Below are 24791 nucleotides of genomic sequence, written 5' to 3'. Positions count from 1 at the left end.
GATGAAAAATGATTTTGTAAGGTTGACCTTGAGTTGACCTTTGACCTTTTAAGCTCAAAAATAGTTAGTTTCCCTATTTAGTGACGCAATGTGCAAATGCTGTTCAATTTTCACGTCAATCGGATGAAAATTGAGGTTTTTAAAAACTTGGCCAATGTTGACCTTTTGGCCTATGTTGACCTCAAAAATAGTTGGTGGTTGAATTCAGTGACCATATATGTAAATCCTCTTAGAATTTCAAGTCAATCAAATGAAAATTGGTGATTTTAGAAATTCGGCCTATGTTGACATTTTGGCCTATGTTCACCTAAAATATAATTTCTGGTTGAATTCAGTGACCAGATATGCAAGTCATCTTCAATTCTCAAGTAAATTGGATGAAAATTGAGGATTTTAGAAATTTGGCCTATGTTGACCTTTTGGCCTATGTTGACCTTTTGGCCTGTTGACCTTTTGGCCTGTTGACCTTTTGGCCTGTTGACCTTTTGGCCTATCTTGACCTCAAATATACTTGGTGGTTGAATTCAGCGACCAGATATGCAAGTCCTCTTCAAATTTCAAGTCAATTGGATGAAAATTGAGGATTTTAGAAATTTGGCAAAGTTGGTGACCTTTGGCCTATGTTGACCTTTTGAGCTTTTGACGTCAAAAACAATAGGCTTCTCAATTGGGACGACCTATACAATTTGGTGAAGTTTCATGAAGATCGTTTGAAAATTGTGATTTGTAGGCCGGTGACAAACAAACAAACAGACAGACAGACAGACAGACAGACAGACAAAACCACAAACGCAACAGACCAATATACTTGAAAAATCTCAGATTTTGCAATTAATGAAATACATCCTCATTTACAGAGCAAAAGGGGCAGCATGCAGATATTAGGGCAAAATTCCTCACATGTATTGCATGGGATGATCCAGTGGGCAATGCGCCACTGTAGATCTGTTCTTTTGGTGATTTGCTTAGAATACATTGATTCCCATACAGGTTCAGTCGGAAGCCCGGCAGGGAGTATCTTCCAGCATGTTACTCCGTTTAATGGAGAAACACCGAGAATTAGAGATACACAACACTTATACAGGCTCTTGCTGCTTGCAGCCTGTAATTAATTTGTCCCTGTGCCAACAGGTGGAAGTTCTCTTGGAGAGCAGTCAAAAATCAGTTTCGGGAAATATGACTCATTGGGATGTCCATGTGTATTCTGAGTCCATAATAACCATAGCTGATGACCTTTTTTACGACTTTTCTCATTATTAAGCCGATTATCCTCTTGGACCGAATTCCTTAGTCAGGTTCAGTATGTCCAGATTTAAAGTTTCGTTGGATTTTTTGGGGGATTTGGAAAACTATATATTTTTGGAAACTATATTGTATAGTCAGTCAGAAAACCAATGTTGCTATTTGCACAGACTCCTGTATGGCGGCCATCTTGGATTTTCAAAATTGCCGCCGTATAACTAATTTTTCGCAATATCTCAGCTTCTAAATAACATAGAGCTTTGATTCTAACGGCTAAACATACATTTTCAAGGGCCCCGAATCCAATGGTAACAAGTTCGATAAGCTAGACATGACCATAGAGCTCCTATGTGGCGGCCATCTTGGATTTTTCAAACTGGCCGCCGTAAAATTGATGTTTCTCAATATCTCAGCTTCTAAACAACATAAAGCTTTGATTCTAACGGCTAAACATACATTTTCAAGGGCCCCGAATCCAATGGTAACAAGTTCGATAAGCTAGACATGACCATAGAGCTCCTATGTGGCGGCCATCTTGGATTTTTCAAACTGGCCGCCGTAAAATTTATGTTTCCCAGGATCTCATCTTCTAAATAAGACGGAGCTTTGATTTTTCTAAATCCCAAAAACAATCCAACGAAATCTAAAATCTGGACATGCTGATGAAGATTCACTCTGGACTGATTGGCATCTCTAACAATGCCAATGCTAGACAGAGATTCTTCATGGTTACACCAGAATTATCACGCCTGTCAAAAGACTTCAAGAGTCAGTTTGGCCTGGAAGGTGACAAGATCACAGAACATCATGACCTTGGTCCAAGTGCAGTCAAGAGGGAGCATGAAGCAATCAACAAGATCAAGGCTGCGATACTGAGTCACGGGAATCCATTTGACACTGAAGGTGACAAGCTGCACAATGTGATAACGAATGCTTACATCCCAGACGAGTATGTACCACAGATCTTGAACATTGATGTCACTGGTCAGAAGTTGTATGAAGACTACGTGTCGGAGCGTATCAATGGAGTTGTTAGCCTCTGGGCACCAGTCAAGAAGGAGAACAACAAGATGTTCACGTCTGGGAACAAGAGAACCACAGTGAAACTCAGAGACAGGACTGTGGATCTGAAGGAGACTAAGGAACTGTACGGAAGGCTCATGGTCCTTGCCAAGTCAAACAGAGACGTCAACCAGAAATATGCCATCGGAAATTACGAGTTCACTGTGACACCAAGAGCACTGTTCGCTCCAGATGGGACAATTCTTCCATGCACTGACAAGTCGAAGTCAATTCATCTCCTCGACAAGTTAGCAAGAGCAGAAATTCACCCCGAAGATCAGCAGCAGACACCAACTGCAAGTGTTCTACAACAAGATCCAATGGACACAAGAACTATGGCATCCACATCTAGTAAACCTACAAGTCGGAAGATTGCACTGGTGGATGGGATGGTACTTGTGCATAAGCTGACAAAGAAACCAGCCACTGTAGTGAAAGTCAACGATCTGGGTGAATGCTTCAATGACAGACTCATGTCTCTAACAAAAGATTGTGATGAGATCATACTTGTCTTTGACACGTACAAAAACGATTCTCTGAAGAGTGCTACCAGGGCTAAAAGAAGGCAAGGAAAGGATGCAGTACAGTATCAAGTCAGAGATGACACCAACATCAAACACATCCCAATGAGCAGATTCCTTTCTCATGACAAAACAAAGGCTGATCTGACTGACTATCTGGCAGCGAAAACTGTGGAATACAACAGTCACTCATCCAAGTTGATCATCACGTCTGCTTCAGGGCGTACTAGGAGCAACAGTGACCTGCTCTTCGAGGACAACAACCATGAAGAAGCTGACACCCTGTTGATCCACCAGGCCGTGCTGGCATCCCAGCGAAACCCACATGATGCGCAGTTGGTGTTCTTCTCTCCCGACACAGATGTCCTGGTACTAGTCATAGCAAACTATGACCTACTGCTGAGGAATACATCCATTTCCATGGCCTCTGGAATACTTCAAATAGAGCCACTGTGGACAGCTCTAGGGGTCGAAAGAGCAAAGGCGTTGCCAGCCTTTCATGCTTTCACAGGGGCAGACAACACTGGGAGGTTCTCTCGAATAGGCAAAGCAACCTGGCTGCATGTCTACCTCAAAGCAAGTGAAGATGTCATAGACACTGTGCGAATGCTTTCAGATGCAACTGAAGTGACGGAGGACATGTTGTCCACACTAGCTAACTTTGTATGCGCTGCTTACTCTCCAAATGGCATCCACATCGACAGCATCCCCGAACTACGATGGTATCTCTTTTGCAAACACATGGCAGAAAGTGACAGGCTTCCTCCTACTCTTGGAGCTCTCAAGCAGCACATCCTTAGAGTCCATATCCAAGCCAGAGTGTGGGGTCAGGCAAGCATTGCTCAACAGGATCCTCAGCTGAATCCCCTGCAAAACGGCTTTTACAAAGACACAGATGGACAAGTGAAACCAACCACAACTGAGGAGCCTCCAGCCCCCAAGGCCATCATTCAAATGGTTAGATGTCAGTGCTAAACAGACTGTTCTTCATCTAGATGTTCCTGCAGAACAAACAACTTGGCTTGTACAGACCTTTGTCAGTGTGACATCCAGTGCCAAAATGATGAGGACTCTCAAGATGTGATGAACGAAAGGGATGATGAGGATGATGATGACTTTACTCAATGATGAATCAAAGCTCTGTGCTCTTTAGAAGGTGAGTTACATCAGTTTTACGGCGGCCAGTTTGAAAAATCCAAGATGGCCGCCACATAGGAGCTCTATGGTCATGTCTAGCTTATCGAACTTGTTACCATTGGATTCGGGGCCCTTGAAAATGTATGTTTAGCCGTTAGAATCAAAGCTTTATGTTGTTTAGAAGCTGAGATATTGAGAAACATCAAGTTTATGGCGGCCAGTTTGAAAAATCCAAGATGGCCGCCACATAGGAGCTCTATGGTCATGTCTAGCTTATCGAACTTGTTACCATTGGATTCGGGGCCCTTGAAAATGTATGTTTAGCCGTTAGAATCAAAGCTCTATGTTATTTAGAAGCTGAGATATTGAGAAATATTAGTTCTACGGTGGCAATTTTGAAAATCCAAGATGGCCGCCATACAGGAGTCTGTGCAAATAGCAACATTGGTTTTCTGACTGACTATACAATATAGTTTCCAAAAATATATAGTTTTCCAAATCCCCCAAAAATTCCAACGAAATTACATCGTGAACCTGACTACCTGTTGTATTTGAAATTTCCTCCACAGTCTTCCACCCTACACCGGAGTTTGGCCGTAGGTGCCATACTTTGTTTATGCCTGCATCAATGAAGCGTTGGCACAAATCACGGCTCTTGAATACATCAGGGAAGAGAGGGTTGAAAAAACAGAGGTTCAACTTCGAACATCCCTGGGGAGTATGTGTCCACTTTGCGACTCACGAAAAGACCTTTCCAGGCATTGAGAAGGCTCTGGTAAAAATATGGGGAGTGTTGATGTATCCACATGCTTGAGTTGAGTCAGGAATACTTCAAGACCACAGCCGAGTCTGCCCGCCTGTTGCAAAATATGACAGGCCAATGGGTGGTTTGGCAGGTGCTCGACATATAGGAGGCGCTGAATGGGGCACAAGCGAAAGGCCATGAGGTGGGATTTCACGTGAACAAGGCCTTGGCCTCCTTCAGATGAAGTATGGCATATTACGTTTGGCCACAGCCAATGATGGCCTCCCCAAAAAAAGTCCACAACTTTGGCCTGGATCATTCTCAGCAGCACTTCCGGCGGTTGTAGGCAAATAAATCAATGCCATAAAGTTGCAGCCACCAAGTTATTGGCAACGAAGACACGGCCCTTAAATGAAAGGTGCGGTAGGGCTCTTTTCCACAGGTTAAGTCTCCGCTCTATTTCTCCAATCAAGCATTCCCAATTCTTTTTCCTAAATTGTGTGGAACCTAGGGACACACCAAGGTAGTCGATACGATCTGCCTTCCATTCTAAGTTTTCTGGAACAGGAGGAAGATGTGTCGAGACAGGGAGGCAACTATTAAGGTATGGTACCCAAATAGCTTTGCTTTTTCATCCAATTAACTTTCAGAGAAGAAGCCAGGAAAAAGGTTCTCAAGGATTTAACAAGAACATCAATATCTTGGTCGTTTCTGATTATGATGGTGTCGAAGCAAAATTAATTGCGTACGTAATTTGTGTAAATCGAGTGGATTTCCCGGAGCCTCAACCTTGTCGTTGCAAACACGTAAGCTTCATAAATACATATATTAATCAGTGTTAACTGTATTCTATGAAAATTTAACAATTCTTTAGGCTTGCGTTTAGAGGCAAACGTCCAGCTTGAACTGTGATATTATCTAGTTTCAGAGCCTCGCAGTCAAGTCAGCCCGTTTAGAGAATAAAAGGAAATAGTCCCTTTTATTCTAATATTGTATAAATAAGTATACTTTTCATACGATACATATATACACATATATATTGAAGATCTAAACTATAGAATTGAATCTTGTAACAATAATGTGTAACCCTCTCATTGAACTTTTGTAACCCTGTTTTCTCCAGGCTGGAGATTGAAACAAACCAGATGTCCTCATCATGCTAAACATGTTTTTTTTATCTTAAAGGAGCAGTAAGCTCTGTTTATTTTGCAAAGACAGCTAGAATCTCTGTTTATCATGATTTGACACTCGTGGCCAGGGAGAGGCAGAGATAACGACCTGGAAGAGATGCCTGTTATGAATGGATCCAACGAATGGCGAAATCACAAATGCACTGTATGCTGAAATGCTACCTCTCCTCTCTGACCCTCTCCTGACCTCTCATGCTTTCATCTTTGACCATAAATAGCCGTGTAACAGAAAATCGAGGAGGTTCTCAGTCCAGTTGCCTGTATTGAATGTATCGTACTGAGTCGGCGTGGTGATTTCATTTTATTCGTGTATGTTACTTTGAATTGAAGTGTGTTTTGTAATACCTTTTGTAAAAGTGAATTGAGAACTCCCACGTGTTATTAAATCAGCCGATTGTACTTCTGAAACAAGTTTGGACAATTAATTCTTGAGTCTTTGCCAATCATTCAAGACTAAATTAATTAATTCCCTAACAATGGCAACATCACTGCATAAGCTGAGTGGATTCCTTGGGAAACAAGTCAGGCCAGAGATATTCTCCGTGAGCGTACAAAGTAATGGTTCCATTTCTAATGCAAAAAGCAATCTTGAGACTGGGCAAACCTGCTGTACCCCTCTCTGAACCTGTATGGGGGAAACAAGTTCATTGTTTACCTTAATTACACTAGAGATGTCAGTGTACAATGGAGATATGAAGGCTCTGAAATTAACCCCACAGCCACATGCTTCCAGAACACGCCACAAAAAACATGATCAATGCTGTCAAAGGCTTTTTCAAGGTCTAGAAAAATTATTCCAAACTCATTTTGATCGTGGTGAGTGTCCATTAAATCCCAAACTAAATAAATGTTGTCATAAATAGATCGACTGGGGATGCAGAAAGTCTGATCGGGTCGGACCAGGTCACCAATGACTTTCTTCAAACGATTTGCCATCACTTTTGAAAACAGTTTGTAGTCTGTGCATAATACTGAAACTGGTCTCCAATTCTCCATCCGCCGGAGATCTCCTGACTTTGGCAGGGGACGCACCACTGCTCTCCTTAGACTTAATGACATTTCACCAGTCCACAGGGATTCTTGGATTACATTCAAAAGTTCCAGACCCAAAAGGTCCCAAAATTCCAAGTACAACTCACCTGGTAGGCCATCAATTTCTTTCAAATTCCATTTGAAATAAGCTTTTCTTATAGTTTCCAAACTTTTCTTTTGCTTTTCTTTGGTAAGCTTTTCCAAATTCCATTTCAACCAGAGCACATTCAAATTCAGCAAGGTTTAATGGCACATCCAGCTCCAGATGTTGAGTCTCATTCAGGGATGGGAGATGGGAAGTAAAGAGTTTCATCTTATCCCCATAAACATCTTTTTTTGCAAAAAGTTCTGAATAGTACTTTCTAATAGTATTGTTTACCCCCATCAGAATTTGCAATTACATTTTCAATGGGGTCCATAACTGATAAAATAAGCCGAGCTGGCTTCATTTCAGATTCGAGGTGAAAAAAGGATTTGCTCGGGCTATCTGATACTTTAATATTTTTTATTCTTAATCTAACTAATAATCCTGCAGCTTTCTCCTGCAATAGTTCCTTAAGTTGGGTCTTTCTTTCAAGGAGTATCTTATAGTTTGCCTCATTCTCTTGTTTTGCCAGTTTGTTCTCCAGTTTTAGAATTTCCGTTTCTAACTGAGCCAATGTGACTCGACATTCATGGGTGACCTATGATTTAAACTGTTGACAAAACAGCCTTGTATGGGTTTTATATTGTCCCACCATAGGTTAATGGAAGCAAAAAGGGACTTTTTGTATACAAGATCGAGGCTCGTGTAAGAGCTAGCATTAATCACACAAAAAAAAACACGACACACAAAACACACAATAAAGGGAGCAGGAGACAAGATGGGGAGAGAGAGGGTAACGAGCACACCAACAGAGAACAGGGACATCGGGAGACCCGCGGGAGAGGGAAATCCATAGATTGCGAAAGGCTTCCTTAAAAAAGGGATCATCCAAAAGACGTATTAAATTTCCAATCGGCAATAGTATGTTTGAATTGAGGAAAGGATAGACCCATAGTGACCATGTGGTGCTGTGGTGGTCAGAAAAGATAGAGGGGACAATATTTGAGAAGGCTATCATATTCCTAAAACGTGGGGTGGTGTACCATCGGGCAAGCCTCGCTAAGGACACTTGGCCATTGGAGCATCGACACCACATGTAGTGTTGGTCATTTGGGTGTATCAAGCACCATACATCAATAAAACCCACGACGGAAAGGAAATGGGAGAGGTCACCATGGGCTTCGGGATGTGGTTCTGGTGAGTTTCTGTCCAATTTGGGCTCAAACGTGCAATTGAAGTCACCCCCCATGCATATGCACTGATTGAGGTCAAACAATTTTAAATGGTTTACCACTACAGTAAAGAAGGTTTTACGGTCAGTACTTTCACTTGGTGCATATACATTTAAAATAATAAATTTTAGGTTATTAATCACCAGTTCCAGGGAAGCAAACCGGCCCTTTATCACCTCCTGAAAGAGGCAAGAGTCAGATACAAGTCCTGGTTTTAACAAGAACCCAACTCCAGCAGATACAGACGACATGTCACTGAAGAAGCATTTACCTTTAAAAATGCTGCTCCAGTCATGTTCAACCTTCTCAATGATATGAGTTTCCTGCAATAAGATCACATCAACTTGTTTCCGTTTGAATAAACTATTTACCAGTACTTGGATCTGACCATTTATATTAAGAGTTGCAAGAGTGAGTGTCTTCATTATTTATTAGTGAATTTTGTCTGGCGCTGAGAATACTCAAACTTTGCCTTTGTTATAACTTTCCTTAGTCGATGAAACTGTGATTTTGTGAGGTTTGGTTCCTCAGATTTTTTTTAGGATCAGTTTTGCAGCCTGAGTAAAGGAAGCCAAATCAGGGAAATGATCAACAATGACAACATTCCTTTGTCTATATGTTTCATTGAGAAACGAGAGAACAAGGTGCGGAGGGACGTGGGGGCTGATCTACCATTGATTGTGATAAAACAGTCACATCCACCTCCACCTCTGATTCTGATAAATCAGAAATTGCCCCCTGGGGTCTGGGTCAATACCCTCAGCCATTCCTGTTTTAGAAACAAATATGCCAATGTCTGGGGGGTCCCCAGAGTGCTGGGTTTGGGAAACATCGGCAGCCTGACTACGACTTTCCTCAAATGGAGTTAATCAGGGCCCTTAGGGATATTTTGGGGCCGTTTGGTTCAAATTCTTCCAAAAGCACCAAATTTGGCCCAGATGTTGCCCATGCCATACTCTTTCGATTTTTGACGGGCGCCAAGACGGGCGCGCCCCCCCCCCCCGGGGGCCCCATATTGGCGAAATACTAAATGGCCGCCACCCGGATTAGAGGAAAATCAGTTAAATAACCAAAAGGGTTGGAATCATGTATGATACCACTTTTCAGGGGTTTTCGAGGTCGAGGAATCCAATTATGATGTTATTTTGATGATTCGAGGTCAAGGTCAACCCTCAAGGTCATCTTAAAGGTCATTTTTGAGTCAAACATGTCGGTTTTTGAGTTTTTGTCAAGATTTACGCGAGGTTCACCATTTTATGTTTCTGGGTTGGGTAATCGAACTCTGACCTTATTTTTGACAATTAGAGGAAATATTTACATGTCTATTTCCTAATTTTCAGGCATATGCAGTTCATCAGTCTAATTACAAAGGTACGGATTTTGATGTTTTATGAACTGTATGCCATATCCTTGTGTTTAATTTTTGTGCGATCATGATCCGGGTTCATGTATACATGATTGTATACATGTCATAAATATGACGTCATAGGTCATGTGACCTGGCGGCCATATTGGATTTTATGAAAACCTTAAAAATGGATCCCTGCCTTCATTTTTCGATCGATTCATTTTGAACTTTGACCACTTATAGTACGCCATGTGGTTGGATGCATATCCTAATTATGACGTCATAGGTCAGGTGACATGGCGGGATGGACCGGTATGGTCCCCGGATCATACCGCCCTTGGCGCCCGTCAAAAATCGAAAGAGTATGGCATGGGCAACATCTGCGCCAAATTTGATGCTTTTGGAAGAATTTGAACCAAAATATCCCGAAGGGCCCTGACTAAGTCAAATCTTTGTTTCCACACTCCTGTGGATTTGTGTTTGCACCCTCATTTGCTAAATGGGCATAATTATGTTGGACTATAGTTTGGTCACCTTCATGTGCTTGGATCGATGATGTATCATTCACTGACTCACAGTCAGCTTTATTTACATCATCACCCTCGTCCGTGTGAGTAATGGAAGCACAATGTTGTACCGTTTGAATCCCGTTACACTTATCCAGGTTGTTCCATTTCATTTATTTGGTCAACGTTTTGCAATGAGTTTTCAGTAGTATCCTGAAGAGTTTTTGCACCGAAAGTCTGCACATCGAGCACAACTTTTTTTAACAGCACCCGATGAGCCATTAACATCAGGTGCTCTTCGTTTACTAGTCACCAATTTAGACTCAGTATCCTTGGCAACGCTTTGCCGAGGAGGAATAACATTGGAGGTTGAGCCGCTGGTTTCACACTCATTGGGAACATTAGGCGGTGCAGTAACGTTAACCTCCACCTCATTGGGAACGTTAATTTGTGGAGTAACGGTAACCACCTCCTCGTTGGAAACATTAAGCGGTGTGGTCACATTAACCTCCTTCCCAATGGGAATGTTAATTAGTGGTGTAAGGGTAACCTCCTACTTACACACTGCATCAGTGTGACCTTTTTGCCACACCTGACACACAAGGCTTTGGGACAAAACCGTTTTAAATGTCTGAATGCTCCGCACTGAAAACACGTTAAGGTGGCAGACGATGCATAGAGCTGGTAATTCGTGTCCTTAAAGTTGATTTTAAACGAGATATTGAGGCCCGCATCATCCCCCGGTCTGGTAGGACCATGTAACCCTGCCTTCAAAAACTCATGATGTGTTTAACACGTTCATTCCGACAACCAAGAAGAATTGTCGAGATCATGGACACCATTTCACCATAACGTGATAACACGGTCATAATCTTGTCACTAGAAATAAACGCAGGTGCGTTTGATATAACAACTCTTGTCGCGGGAGTCAGCCTCGTGACGCCATCATAAAATGACCACTTTCTGTGGTTATTCCGGCACTTTTTTTTTTTTTTTTTTTTAAATACAAGATCGAGGCTCGTGAAAGAGCGAACATTAATCACACAGAAAGACAAACCGACACATAAAACATATAACATCGGGAGCGGTAGACAAGATGGGGAGAGAGGGGGAAGGACACAAACACAACATTTGAGAGCAGGGACCGAGAGACATGGAGACATCGAGAGATCTGAGAGAGGCCGAGGGCTTTGGGGGGGGGGGGCAAGGGAAGGGGGCGGTGGGAGAGGTATAAAACATATGGACACTGCCAGGACTTCCAGGAAAGAAGTTGGAATTTCAAACAAGGTGGATCTGGGGTGAATTAGCGGGGGTAGAAAAGATCAAGGTTTTGGATGGGGGAAGATAAGAGATGGTGGTGAACAGCTGTTTTAAAGACCTGGAGGGAGGAGTGGGATTGAAGGGAGTGAGGGAGTTTGTTCCAGAGGCGGGAGAAAAGAGGAATGAAAGAGTGAAGGTGAGCAGAGAGCCGAGATTTCGGCAGTTTAACCATCAGAGGGTTGCTGGCAGATCTTGTGCGACCTGTAGGAATATTTGGGGGACAGAGCACAGAGAGAGCCGGGGGTGCAAAGCTGGAGAGGAGTCGGTAGAAGACAGAAAGACCACCTACCTGCCTGCGGTGAGTGAGTGAAAGGCCCTCAGAGATAGCTTCATCGCGGGAGATTGCAATAATTCGGAAAGCTTTGGTTTCAACAGCGTGAAGCCGAGCTAGGTGTGAGGCAGGAGCACCGGCCCATAGGGGAGAACAGTATTCCATTGAGCTGCGGATGAAAGCCTTGTATGTGGTGAGGAGCTCAGGTGTGCCGAGGAAGGACTTCGCACGATGGAGGATGCCCAGTCGGCGACTGGCTTTGGAGGCCAGCTTGGAAATGTGGTTTTCCCAAGAAAGATCATGGCAGATAGTGAGACCCAAAAGCTTAAGCGACAGAACTTCTTGGAGAGGATTGTTGAGAAAGTACATGGGAGGGTTGTCCAGTCGATCTTTTCGGAGAGACATAGTAAGAGTGTGAGATTTGTCAGGATTGAAAGACATGTTCCACTTGTTTGACCAGTCTGTGATTTTGTCCAAGTCTTCAGAGAGTGAGGAGGCTGCAGACTGCCGATCTGAGCGAAGAGGAATGGAGCGGCAGAGAGTGGAGTCATCAGCAAAGAGATAGAGAGGATTTTCAAGAGAGTCAGAGAGATCATTGATGAAGACCAGAAAAAGCACGGGGCCCAGAACACTGCCTTGGGGAACTCCAGCCTGAACAGGAAGAGGAGATGAGAGAAACCCATTCAGGGCCACACGTTGACGACGACTAGAGAGGAAGTCCGCCAGCCATGCGTGGAGATTTCCATGGATACCAAAGGAGGAGAGTTTGGTGAGCAGAGCGGGGTGCCAGACCGTGCCGAAGGCACGTGATATGTCGAGGGAGACAGCTCTAATTTCCTGTTTGGCATTGAGGACCTCCATCCATTGTTGAGACAGCAGAAGCAGCATGTCCAGAGTAGAGTGACCTGGTCTGAAACCAAATTGATGATCAGAGATCAAGCCATTGGAGAAGAGGAAAGATTTCATATCCGAAGCAATGATGGATTCCATGACTTTGCTGATAATTGGGAGAAGGCTGATTGGTCTGTAGTTGCTAGGATCTGTTTTTGCACCTTTTTTGTGCATAGCGGTGATGTTGGCTGATTTCCAAGCAGATGGCAGTTGACCTTGAGCAAAAGAGAGGGTGAAGAGAACAGAGAGAGGGTGAGATAGAGCGGCAGAGCAGGATTTTAGGACCCGTGGGCTGATGCCGTCGGGTCCAGTTGCAGAATCAGAGTCGAGGGTTGACAGAAACTTTTCCACCTTGTCAGGAGGAAAGGACATGGAGTCCAGGAGCAGCAGGGTACGACTGGGTATGGTGGGTACAGAGAGGGATGGGTTTGGGACACAAGATTTAGAGGCAAACACAGAGTTGAGGCATTCAGCTTTTTCACGTGCGGAGTCAGCCGTGTAGCCGTTTGAGGTAAGGGAGGGGATGGAGGGGGAACAAACACCACAAACGGATTTGACCAGACGCCACCAGGATTTGAAAGAGGGAGACAGATAAGAGAGTTCGGTCTTGAGAACGGAGAGATATTGTTTCCTAGCTCTCCTGAGGGTGGACACACACTTGTTTCGGGCTTTGTGAAAGGAAATGAGATTTCCTTCCGTTGGATTTGCTTTCCAGGAGACGAAGGCAAGTTGTTTCTGGGCAACAGCCTCACCACAAGATTCCGTGTACCATGGACGGGAGGAAGGGTATGACAACTGACTTACTTACAACCACTTTCCAACTTTCCACAACCACAGTCACTCACTTACAACGTCATGGACGAGTTCATCGTCTGAAACAAAAACAACCACTTTCTGACTCATACGTGATGCAGCACGTATATTTTCATCGCCAATAATATTTCCAACTGCGAGGATAATGTCCTGCTTCTGGGTTAAACCCTCGGAATCCTCACATCGAGAGCGTACATTCACCATGTCGGCGATATTATTGCCCCCTTCTTGTCCGAACCGGACAAGAAGGTATCAAACCTAAATAAATCAAGCTAAAATGAAAACCAAAAACGCATTATAAGCATATAAACAAGGCTTACAAAGCGTCATCAAAAACAGGTAGGCCGCACCCAAAATAGGCCCATTCTCAATCTTTCTCTCTCTCAAACACAAAGGAGTAGAAAACCAGAAAACAAAACGCCAAAGGCACATAGAATGTAACAGGAAAAGAGAGAAGGGATGGGGGAGCTGTAGGGACAAAACCAATACACTGATGACTCGCCACAATACAGAGCAGCTGCATACGGCGGCCATGATGCCACACCCAAATCACAACACACCAGCAGGGGACGAGAGAGAGAGAGAGAGATAGATGACAGCTTAGGTGTGTCCGGGTTTGGGCGACTGGCCAACGCAACATGCACTTCTCCTTGCCAGGCGCTACAAGTGTCGTTCTAAACCTCGTCTTCATTCGGCTGATGAAGTGGTTGGAGCCCTTAGCTTGACCAGACTCTTGACCCACGTGCTCCCATACTGTTGGTCCCAAACTCTCCCGCACTCTGAACCTCCAACCCCACTGTTCCCGTACTGCTCTGTTCCCATTGGCTCAATGCCCAGCTTCTTGTCACTTCTAGTAGCTCTTACCTTCCACGTGGCAGGGGCTTGCCTTCCCCGATAAGGGGGTTTTTCAGTGGCTTGTGGAGCTGGTAAAGTGATTTATAAAGCACACATACACAGATTACAAAAGGAAAGATTTAGGGGTTTAAGGAGGTGGAAAAGGGAATTGTGGGAGGCTTTTAGACACATTCCAGAGAGGAGGGGTCACATTTATCAGCTCCTGAACAAACCTCAACACTTGCCCTATCAGTTTACACAGAAACCACACACTTATGGCTAAATGTATGTTAATGTCATAACTGGTTTATCTTCCCCCATTAGCTCCCATCACCATTTACGCAACACTATTATATTATAGAAAATATACAACATCAACGCAACACTATTATAGAAACCAGGCATATTATTATTGTACCTTTAATTCTCCCTGGTGATGCTGATGAGGAGGAGAGTGTCGCTGAGGCTGAAGGGAAAGGTGTATGCTGCATGTGTGAGAAGTGTTATGATTTATGGGAGCGAGACATGGGTAATGAATGTAGAGCAGCAACGAAGGCTGGAAAGGGTGGAAATGCGAATGGTTCGATGGATGTGCGGAGTATTGTTGAGAGAGAGGAAGACAAATGATGAATTGCGAAAGATGATGGGAATATTGCCTGTGATTGATGCTGTGAAGAGGAACAGGTTGAGATGGTTTGGTCATGTATTGAGGAAGGATGAAAGTGACTGGTTGAGAAGAGTGATGGAAGTTAATGTAGAAGGAAGTAGAGGACGGGGAAGACCGAGAAAGACTTGGCTAAAGATGGTGGAAGAAGAAATGTGGGCAAGGGGGTTAACAAGGAGAGATGCAGAAAATAGGGCAAAATGGAGAAGATTGTCATGGGGACTGCAAGGCTAACCCCTGCTCTAGCAGGGAACATGGCCTTAAAATGCATGTTGTTGTTGTTGTTGTTGTAATTCTCCCTGGTAAACAAGATCATATATGTAAAAAGGCATACATCAAAGACAGAATGATGATGATGTCTGTTAGGATTATTATTGTTATTATTAAGTAGACAATGACACAAAAGATAATACAGCAACAATCTCTTAACAGAGATATAGCAGCTTTGGAATACACTTGTTCCGTTCATCTGAAGCAACGTACGTACGTGTATTTCAAGAGTCCTTCAAGTTTGGATGTCCAGATGATGACATAGTGGTCTGCAGAGCCAGAAGCGAATCTTTTACCTACAGGTAACGCACGCATGGCAGAAGCACTTGGAACTGCAGCAAAAATTACAATTTAAAAATACATTACACAGAATTAGAGTTTTAAACATGTACACAGTGTGATTTATACAAGGAAACTTTAGTAGATGAGCAGAACGTTGAGCCCATCATGCATGTGCCATATCGACACCGCAAACATTCCCTGTCGGAAGTACCATATCCACATGAAGCAGGGCTCAAAATAAAAAAGAAACTGTCAAGCTTAATTTTTTTCGAGAGATACTTTTTGATTTTCAGGGGTTCTTTTTTGTTGTTTTTTCGGGCTACTTTTTCATATTATTCACTAACTCACTCACACTAACTTAGGTTAGCCACATAGTAAGTAAAATTACCTTCTGTATTTGTGCGAATTATTTTTTAAGGTTTTCTTATTTTTATTGATTTTTCTTGTAGTTTTACAAATGGATAGCACTGACGTTTTAAACTTTCAATGGCTTTTATGACTCTTTTTTTCACCCATTTACGGTGCTTTCATTGGAAACAGGATTCTTTTTCTTCTTCTTCTTTGACGGTAGGTGTACCTGTCTTTGTTTCATAAGATGAGTTTGAAGTGCTTTTGCAGCTTCTTTAGTGCCGGTTGCGCCATGTTGGAATCGAATATGGGAGATGCCGTATTGTCACCCACATCCAGCCCACTGCGCTCCAGGGCCGTGCAGCGAGAGGCCCTTTTCACCGGTGAAGCAATAAAGCACATGTGCGCTTGCGTGACTTTATTGCTTACGCCCAGTGTTGTAAATAAACAACATGGCCGCGTCCACAAGCAGATCGCTAAAATCAAAGGTAGACGTAGTAAAATTGTTTTCTCTCAATACATGCTGATATTTACCTGGGTGACTTTTCTCTCAATATTTTTAATTTTTCGCTCCCGTCTGATTTTTGAGGACTATATTGTAGCTTTTAAGTGCGAATTCACCTGCAGCCCCTGTGTATTTTGAGCCCTGATTTAAAGAGAATGGCAAGCAAGGAATTTAGCGTAGTGACACAAAATGACCGATTCGTTAGTAAGATATAATGTGATCTTAAAGTTCAAATTTTATCAAGTGCCTAAATCTCAGTATAATAGTTGTCCAATTTTTGAGAAAATAATGATGAAATAATAGAAAGATTTGAAGGGCAGATCATTCCTCACCATCACTGGCATATGAAAGAGTGTGAACTGCATTCTTGTGTCCTCTAAGTGCCCGAATCAGCACTCCATCGGAGGCATTGTATACCTAGACACAACCAGCCCATTAAAACGTCAATATATCATATACAGCTGACAAGGAAATCAACAGTCAACAACAAATATCAAGGCAAATACTCTTTTTAGCTCAACTATTGAACTGCACGTTTGGCATTCCCATCATGGATGCTGTGATCTCACATGTTCAATATCTATATCGAAGTACAATTTTCTCTTTGTTTCAATACAAGATCGAGCCCAAGTAAGAGCAAGGAAAAAAGGGTAAAAAGGGTAAAAAGACTGAGGGTAAAAAGGCAATGCATTGACAGTGGGGCCATAGCTGGACAAAACAAGCAAGGGAATGAACAAACAGGAAAAAAGGAGGAAAAGGAGGGGACACAGTAACGTGCAAGTAAAAGGGTTGAGATAGGTAGGGTTAATTGGGGTATACTACATCGTCAGTGTGGATGGGGTGGGGAGAGGTGACACGAGGTGGTGGTGCATCGCTTGATTGGGGCCCTAAAAGGATGAGTATGATTGAACCATTTCCAGAAGGCAGTTCAACAAATGGAAGAAAAGTTTTTTTTTTGTTTTTTTTCTTCAGTTATATGATATTCAAGGCTCATGGAGAAGTGACACGAGAATAGGTGACGGTTAATTGCACTAACAATGCAGGAGAAGGGAACAGGAAGAAAAGGGATGGATAGTATGGATAGTATTCCCTTCATTTTTCTGGAAACCCCCTTTCAAAAAATCCGGAATCTGCCCCTGGAATATTGATGATACATATGCACACTTGCTCCATTATACATAGATTTGTCGGGTGTCCCCAGCAGGTGAGTGGCAGTAAAAAAATTAAAATTCTGGCAATACTCAATGGAGCGGCAGTTTTCCTTCTGCGGGCCGCCAGTTAAGAATCTGTGAATTAGTGGATTCATCCGAATCCATCCATAGATTTATGGGATACATAAAAATAAAAATAAACCACCTTTAGAGGCCATTTTTCCCCACAAAGCGGGGGTTGGCCTTTTTCGGGAACCATGGTTGTTGTTGTTTTTCGGTCGCCTTTTTGAAGCAATGTTTTACGGCCGGATGCCCTTCCTGACGCCAACCCTTTTTGCCGCCTTTAACGACAAACAGGGAATTACCAGTGAACTGGTACTCAATTAGCCGACCTCGGAAGGATGACAGGCTGAGTCAACCCCCCTGGCGTTAATTCAGCGATCGACCGGGATTCGAACCCAGGATCCTAGGATCCTAAGACGGCACCCTAGCCGCTAGCCCAACACCAGGGTTTGTTGATATCGTGCTATAATCGTTTCTTGTCCTATAACGGTTCCAAAGGCCGAAAGGGTGTAAACATTGAAAGGGTACATTTCAATAGTACGTGATTAATAGAGTTTTGATTCCTCATTGCAAATTGTGATGCGATGTGAATGGTGTGCAAAAAAGATCAAAAACGATTTCCGACGAGTATGTCACCTGTCAACCAAAATCGAATCGGCTTGTTCCTGTCACCTACCCAACTCATCCACCTAGTTTTCTCAACAAGTCAAAATCCATCAATAACTTCTTGAAATATCATGCTGTATACCGTTTTTGGCCCTATCTGTCAACGGTGAAGAATCTCTTTATAAATCCTAAGATCTGATCCGGTTCTTCACCAAAATCGAGTCAATCTGTCTTCGGCACACACCCATCCAGTCCACCAAATTTCACCTGAATCCGTCCACAACTTTTTGAGATATCCTGCTCATAGACAGACCAACAGACAGTGATGAAAACATAACCTCCATCCACCTTCCATGGCGGAAGTAATAATGAACGTATTACTTACCAACACTCGGTCTCCAGATGCAACAATGAGCTGAGTTCCATCTGGTTTGAAAGCAATGTCATAGACACTGCCCAAGAATGGAAGAAAGAAAAAGGAAGTTACTTTACATACATTATTGTTGAAATTCATTAGCAAAGAAAGATTAAGGCAACCTACAGGACATTATTACGAGCACTTTTAATATGAAAGGTCTCTTGGACCTACTCCCGGACCTCCAAACCTGAAGCCGGCAACCCTCGGATAACTCTGTGGCCTGACAGGTTGCTAAGCAACTCCGGACGCCGGTTGAAGCCACAAAACCTAGTACGGTCCTCGCTCTTAATTATCGCATTACCTATTAGTTGTTTGGTTACCTTAACTGTGCTTTTCTTCACCACCACCTTCCTTCACCACCATAATGTGGTTCACCACCATCTCTTATCCTCCCCCATCCAAAACCTTGATCTTTTCTACCCCCGCTAATTTCGGTCCCCTTGTGTTTTATACCTCTCCCCCCCGCCCTCACCCTCCCACGCCTCCTGCGCCCAAGTCCTCTCCCTCCCACACTTCTCCCTGCTCTCAAATGTTGTGGTTGTGTGCTTCCCCTTCTCTCCCCATCTTGTCTTCCGCTCCCTCTTTTTGTGTGTTTTGTTTGTCTGGTTGATTTGTTTGTGAAATAAATGTTAGCTCTTTCACGAGCCTCGATTCAGTATACAAAAAAAAAAAAAAAAAAAAAAAAAAACTAGGGAACCTCGCTCTTGACTCAACACCGTCTACTTATTACATACGGCCGAGCGAAACCGTGGGTGGGAGTCGGCTATCTGTTTGAGCGAATTAGTGGCGTAAAACGTCCCGTCGATTTATGATGTACACACTATGCTGAACCAAAGAAGGAAATGATGGTTAGTAGGTTTGAAAGCAGTTTACCAATAATAAGACATGTATTTACAATCCAATATTCACAAGAACGATATCCACCAGTCAGTATCCAAACACGTATTTACAAGCACATACAGAGATCAAAAACACAAGGAAAAGCAATGAATACACCTTAGCACTTATAGAAGCGCGTTATACAATCTTACTTACTCTGAAACATAAGACACGCACGCCATCACAATCATTCCGGGAAAAGTAGAGAGGAAGAAGAAGATAGAATGAGGCTTAGGTGCGACCTCCTGCTTACCCCATGTGAACAGGCGGGATTGTGCTGATGCCAAAGTGGAAGGAAGGTAAGGGGAAGGAAGGGAAGGCAGAGGTGTGTGGATGCAAAGTGTAAGGAGTGGTGCAGCATATGCAGAGTATGCTTAGAGGAAACGGTGTGAAGTGCAAATGAGTGCCTCTCATAGATGGGTCAAGAGGCCAATCATCGATTGTTCTTTCATAATATGGACAGCTCTTTTTGCGTTTCTGTTATACCAATTAGAGGTTCTTAGGGAAATCAATAAAGGATCGTGCAAGTCAGTATGGAGCTACTGCTGTGTGCTAAGGACCTCATGGCGTCACCATTCTTAGGCTTCGCCCCGTGCTTGTCTCATCCAGCACAGCTTGTCTCAGACCCAACGCAGGTTGTCCCGGCATGTGACTCCTCAGCACAAACAGGCATGCAGCTTTGTCCGTGAATGGCTTCCCAGCCCGCATACAACAGACGCGAACAGCTCCAGATGCTCGTCTTTTAAACTTCCCGGGCAAGGCGTCGCCACGAGGGAGCACGGTTCATGGGAAGTGGAGTTACAGGGAGCAAGGATCACCACATGCTCTTTGACCCTGCACGGGGCATCCCCATTGGCTAATGCTCAACAATTCCTCCAACAGGATTGCAATCACCAGGCAGTGAACAGCTCCAAAGAGTGATTGCATTCATGAGTTGGCTCCATGAGGTCAATTGCGCTGAGTTGCAGGCCTTCCCTCTCCGTGCTACCATTAATCTGTAATATCATTGTAATACGTGTCATGCTGTGGGAAAGGTGTGGGAGAAGGAAGGATGGAAAAAGGCGGGGGGGGGGGGGGGGGTGGTGGATTTGAAGGGAATTATATATATACATACATATATATATATATTGTTACGGAACCCGACGTCGGCCTATGGTTCCCCTTTGAGGGGGGATTAGTCCCCTCGTTTGTTACTGACCGACGTGGTCCCTGAAGCTGCACCGCGACCTCCGGAAAGGCCGGTGCACAGCCCCGTTCGTGACCACGGATAAGATGGTAATTTGCCGAGCGGATGGCAGCCGTGGCCCGATCCGTTAACAAAGACTAGACCCGATTCTCAAACGTTGGCCAAATCGTGCCACAGGTATTCAATGGGGAAAAGACAACAACGACGGATGTAGAGGAAAGAAAGGCAAAGGGTAAGAAATACAAATATGATTTATTTACTATTTACACAATTGAAAGGAACCAAGGAGAAGGAAGGATAATAAAGTAAAAACAGAAGAAGAAGAAGCGGACACAGTGCACCTTAGCTTACCTATGCAGTCTTAATTAATACCCCAGGACAAGACACACAAAACAGACTATGAGCAAACTCACACGAATGGGGAAATTGCAGGCAGGAATGGAAGGACTGGAAGGAGGGGCAGGTCCAAGTGGTCCACAGAGCTGGAAGGATGCGGGTCCGGTCCGTGTAAACGGCAAGGCTCGAGGTGAGCGGCCGCCGACCCTCCTCAATCTGGCCCGCACGGTGGCGCCGCCTCGCAGCAGCGGGTCCAAACTGCCGTCAAAGCTCAACTCAACTGTGGTGGACTCAGCTGCGGTGGACTCAACTCATCTGCTTAACTCCCTTCTTGACGCATGCGCCCCCGTTTTATATCGTGCCTCCACCTCTTTCCGCGAGCTCTCTGGGCACGCCTACCGGGTCGCTACTGCAGTGCCGGTTGGCTCGCACGGCCTCTTTTGGCTCCGCCCTTGATGACGAGGGGCGGCCAACGCCCTGGATTCGGCGGCTCCTCCCCCCTCTTCTCCGAGCCCACCTCGTGGCTAATGGAGTCACGGTGAAAACCGCCCAGCAGCTGCGGCGAAAACCCAAGCCCGAAGAAACAGCGGACTGGAGCAAACCGCGCAGAGGAATTTGTAATGCGGCTGACAGAAGGGGATTCGCATGAAGGTTCTGGGGAAATTGAAAGGGGATACTACCTATTTGAATTCGGTGCAATGGAGTGTCAATTAATGGAAGACACAGCCTTAACCTACATAGAATAAGGAAATAAACTACCAACAAGGAGGAAATCTATGATTGGCTAACGTGATTGTATATGACCTAACTACGGGACGCCCTTTTGACCTTTATACACAACTGGAGGAAGGAGGGTGATATTTTACCATTTACTACACAATAAAAAAAACAATTCTCATATCCACAACAATATATATATATATATATATACATATATATATTGTTGCGGATATGGGATTTGGCCTCCATCCATATCCGCTTGTAAATATTCCCCTATTTCCCCAATACTTCCCAACTATCCCCAATCCCCCATTCCCTAGTCCCATTTCCTGTAAACAACACTCTGTAGAACCGACCTTCCTCTATTTCCCCCATTAAATGTCGCATCCAGGTTCACCGCATCTCACGTAGACAACTTTCGGACATCTTGCTAGTTATTCTTAGTCTATGTCAGTTAAGGACTCGTTTCCATTAATTCTGACTCTTCGTTGCACCAGAATGTGATTGTATGGCACCATTAGTAAGTTTAGGACCTCCCAATACCTCCCCGCATCTCTTCCTAATGGAACAACAACACCAACAACAACAACAGCGGCGGCGGCGCGGCGGCGGCGCGGGGAGTGCGCGTCCTCACTCCGGCTTGGTTAGCCGCCATTGACCATGTGCTCCGACGGGGTTACCACGCAGGGGCTCGCCGTCAGCTCCTCGTCAAGGGCGGAGCCCGGTAACCCCCCCGCACCCAATAGGAGCGGCGGACCGATTCCATCTGGGGCGGAGCTAACGAGCCGAGGGCGTGTCACTCCCCGCTGAGCATGCGCAGAAAGGGGGAGGTGACGTCAGATGCGCCTCAGCTTGGAGAGAACAGGACGTCACCCCCGAGCGCTGCGATATACCTCCCCGCATCTCTGGACCGGACCGCGTTTGATTCTGCCCCTGAGCCAAGGTGCACCTTGAGCGATCGACTGCCTGCCCTTCCTTGCCATCAATCCCTGTGTAAGTCAGTCTTGTCCCGTTTGTCTGTGGTCTGTCGGGGCTAAGATAAGACTGTGTCTAAGTGCCCATCTTTCTGTGCTTTACCTCTGTCCGTGTAATCTACCCGTTTCTGCATCACCAATATTATATCCTCCTCCGGAGGTCTTGAGAACTGTACCCCTTGTGTCGTTGAATTTATCCCAGCCGTTGTGTCCTTTCCTTCATTGATTTAGCATAGCGCGACTTAGTCAACGTTCGAGTGGAATCGGGTAAACTGTGCGAACACGGCGGCCATTCCGCTCGGCCCATCATAACATCTTAATAAGTCGTGTCCGTAACAATTGGTGTCGGGAAGTGGGATTGAACCCGGAGCGCGCTTCACGCGCTCGAAATTATTAACGGCGAAATTTGATTTTGTTTTACAAAAATAAAAACCCGAATTTTGAAAGTCGCGCTATGGCGGATCAAGACGGCTGGGTTCCGGTAGAGGAGAGTAAGGCAGGGTCGATCCAGGACCAAATTGAGGGACATGAGGAGAGCGAAGCAGTGAGGGCGGCAGGTTCAAAAAATGGCGTCCTCGCGCACGAGGTTGCGGGCGCGCAAAATGGCGCCTCGCACATAGCTACGGCGGCCGCACCCGCTGCACAAGTGGGAGGGATGGCCCAAATGCAGGCCCTCATGGAGCAATTTATGGCGCAAATGCAGGCGTCCCTCAAACTGCAGAGTGAGCAATTGGGGGTAATGGGAAACCAAATGGGGGTAATGAGGGACGAAGTGAGGGGTACCGGTGAGGGATTAGACAATAATTTTAAGGGATTAGACAAGAAATTTGGGAAGTTAGACGACAAATTTGAGGGGTTAGACAACGGGATAAAAGAGGTGAAAAATGGGTTAATGGGGGTAGAAAACAGAATGGCCGCTCAAGAGAATCAAATGGAAGGGATGCAAAAGGGGTTAGAGGGGTTAGAAAACAGTATGGAAGGCAAATTGAGGGACATGAGGGACCAAGCGGAAAGGGAAGTTAAAAAAATGGGGCAGCAGATAGAGGGGGTCAGAATGGGGGTAGAAACTAAATTGGATGCTCACAGGGAGGAAATGGAGCAGATGAGGGTGGCATCTGGGCAGGAGATGCAAGTGATGGGAGAGGAGATCAGAAGAGGTGTGAGTGAGGAGGTCGGAGGAGTGCGCGAGGAGGTGAGGCACTGTGAGGAGCGCATGGAGAAGGAGGTGAGAAAGGGGACTGTAAAATTGCAAGGGGGTATAGAGGAGTTGACGCTGGGAGTAGAACAGCTGACAGTGGGACAGACTGAGTTAGTGGACCAGGTAAAGAAGAACACAGTGGTAATAGGAGGGTTAAAAGCGACACATAAAGAACTAAAAGACGACTTGATAGCGACGAAGAGGCAATGTCAGATGGTACGTGAGGGACTGACAACGAGGTTGGACGAGGTGACAGAGGTAATGGAGACGAAGGACCGGCAGGTGAGGACGCACATGGAAACGGTCAAGGTAGCCTTAGAGGACGAACTTGAGGAGACGTAACGGGAAATAAAAGAGGTGAAGCAGAAATTAGAAGAAGTGGAAGAAGGGGTAAGCGAAATTAAGAAGCGACGGAGAGGGGATAAGAAAGAGATAAAAGAGGAAGTAAAAGAATTGGTCCAAAGTCTGTGTTCGGATCGTGATGATGTGCTCATTAACCGGATGAGGGATTCGCAGGTGATGGAGGAGAAGCGAAGAGGAAGAGGACCCGGTGTAAGTGGTGACCAATATGGTCGTGCGTATGATGCGCCAGGTGATTTAATGAGCTTGGGGGTCGAGATGGACCCGGGTGTTCGTGAGAGGCCGTTGGTGAAGTGTGCGACAGGTCTGGTGTGCGAAAAAGGAGGTGTGCGAGAAAGTCCGACTCTGGGGTGTGTGAGGAAAAAGTGCGTGCCAAGGAGTGAGGGTGCTGTCGAGAGTGAGTCGGTCGTAGCGCGTGTGCGAGGGAGCACATGGAAGCGCGTAGTGAGGAGTATTACGGAGGGTGTAAAGGGAGAATGCACGCCTGTGGTGAGTGTTACAGAGGATGTAACGGGAGAGGGTGTGCGAGAAAGATGTGTGATGGACAGGTGCATGGGGAAAGAGTGCGCTGTCAAAAGTAAGGAAGAGTGTACACCTGTGGT

General features: G+C 44.8%; 1 protein-coding gene across 2 annotated transcripts in view; it reads right to left on the bottom strand.

The window, feature by feature from the left end:
- IFT122 (intraflagellar transport 122) overlaps positions 1–24791 on the bottom strand; it is a 162435-nt gene that overhangs the window by 120285 nt on the left and 17359 nt on the right. The window contains exons 2-4 of one of the 2 annotated variants that reach the window (XM_068111973.2): positions 18504–18570; positions 16631–16715; positions 15381–15459 (exon numbers count right to left, since the gene is read on the bottom strand). In XM_068111973.2, the coding sequence (XP_067968074.2) occupies positions 15381–15459; positions 16631–16715; positions 18504–18570 (231 nt within the window). Of the gene's footprint in view, positions 1–15380; positions 15496–16630; positions 16716–18503; positions 18571–24791 lie in introns of both variants that reach the window. The other variant, XM_068111972.2, reaches the window with a different exon arrangement.

Source organism: Myxine glutinosa, chromosome 4, assembly GCF_964187855.1.
Source record: "Myxine glutinosa chromosome 4, kmMyxGlut1.1, whole genome shotgun sequence".
NCBI classification, from domain to species: domain Eukaryota; kingdom Metazoa; phylum Chordata; class Myxini; order Myxiniformes; family Myxinidae; genus Myxine; species Myxine glutinosa.
Note: the sequence above shows the minus strand (reverse complement) of the source record. Positions and strands in the feature narration are given on the sequence as shown.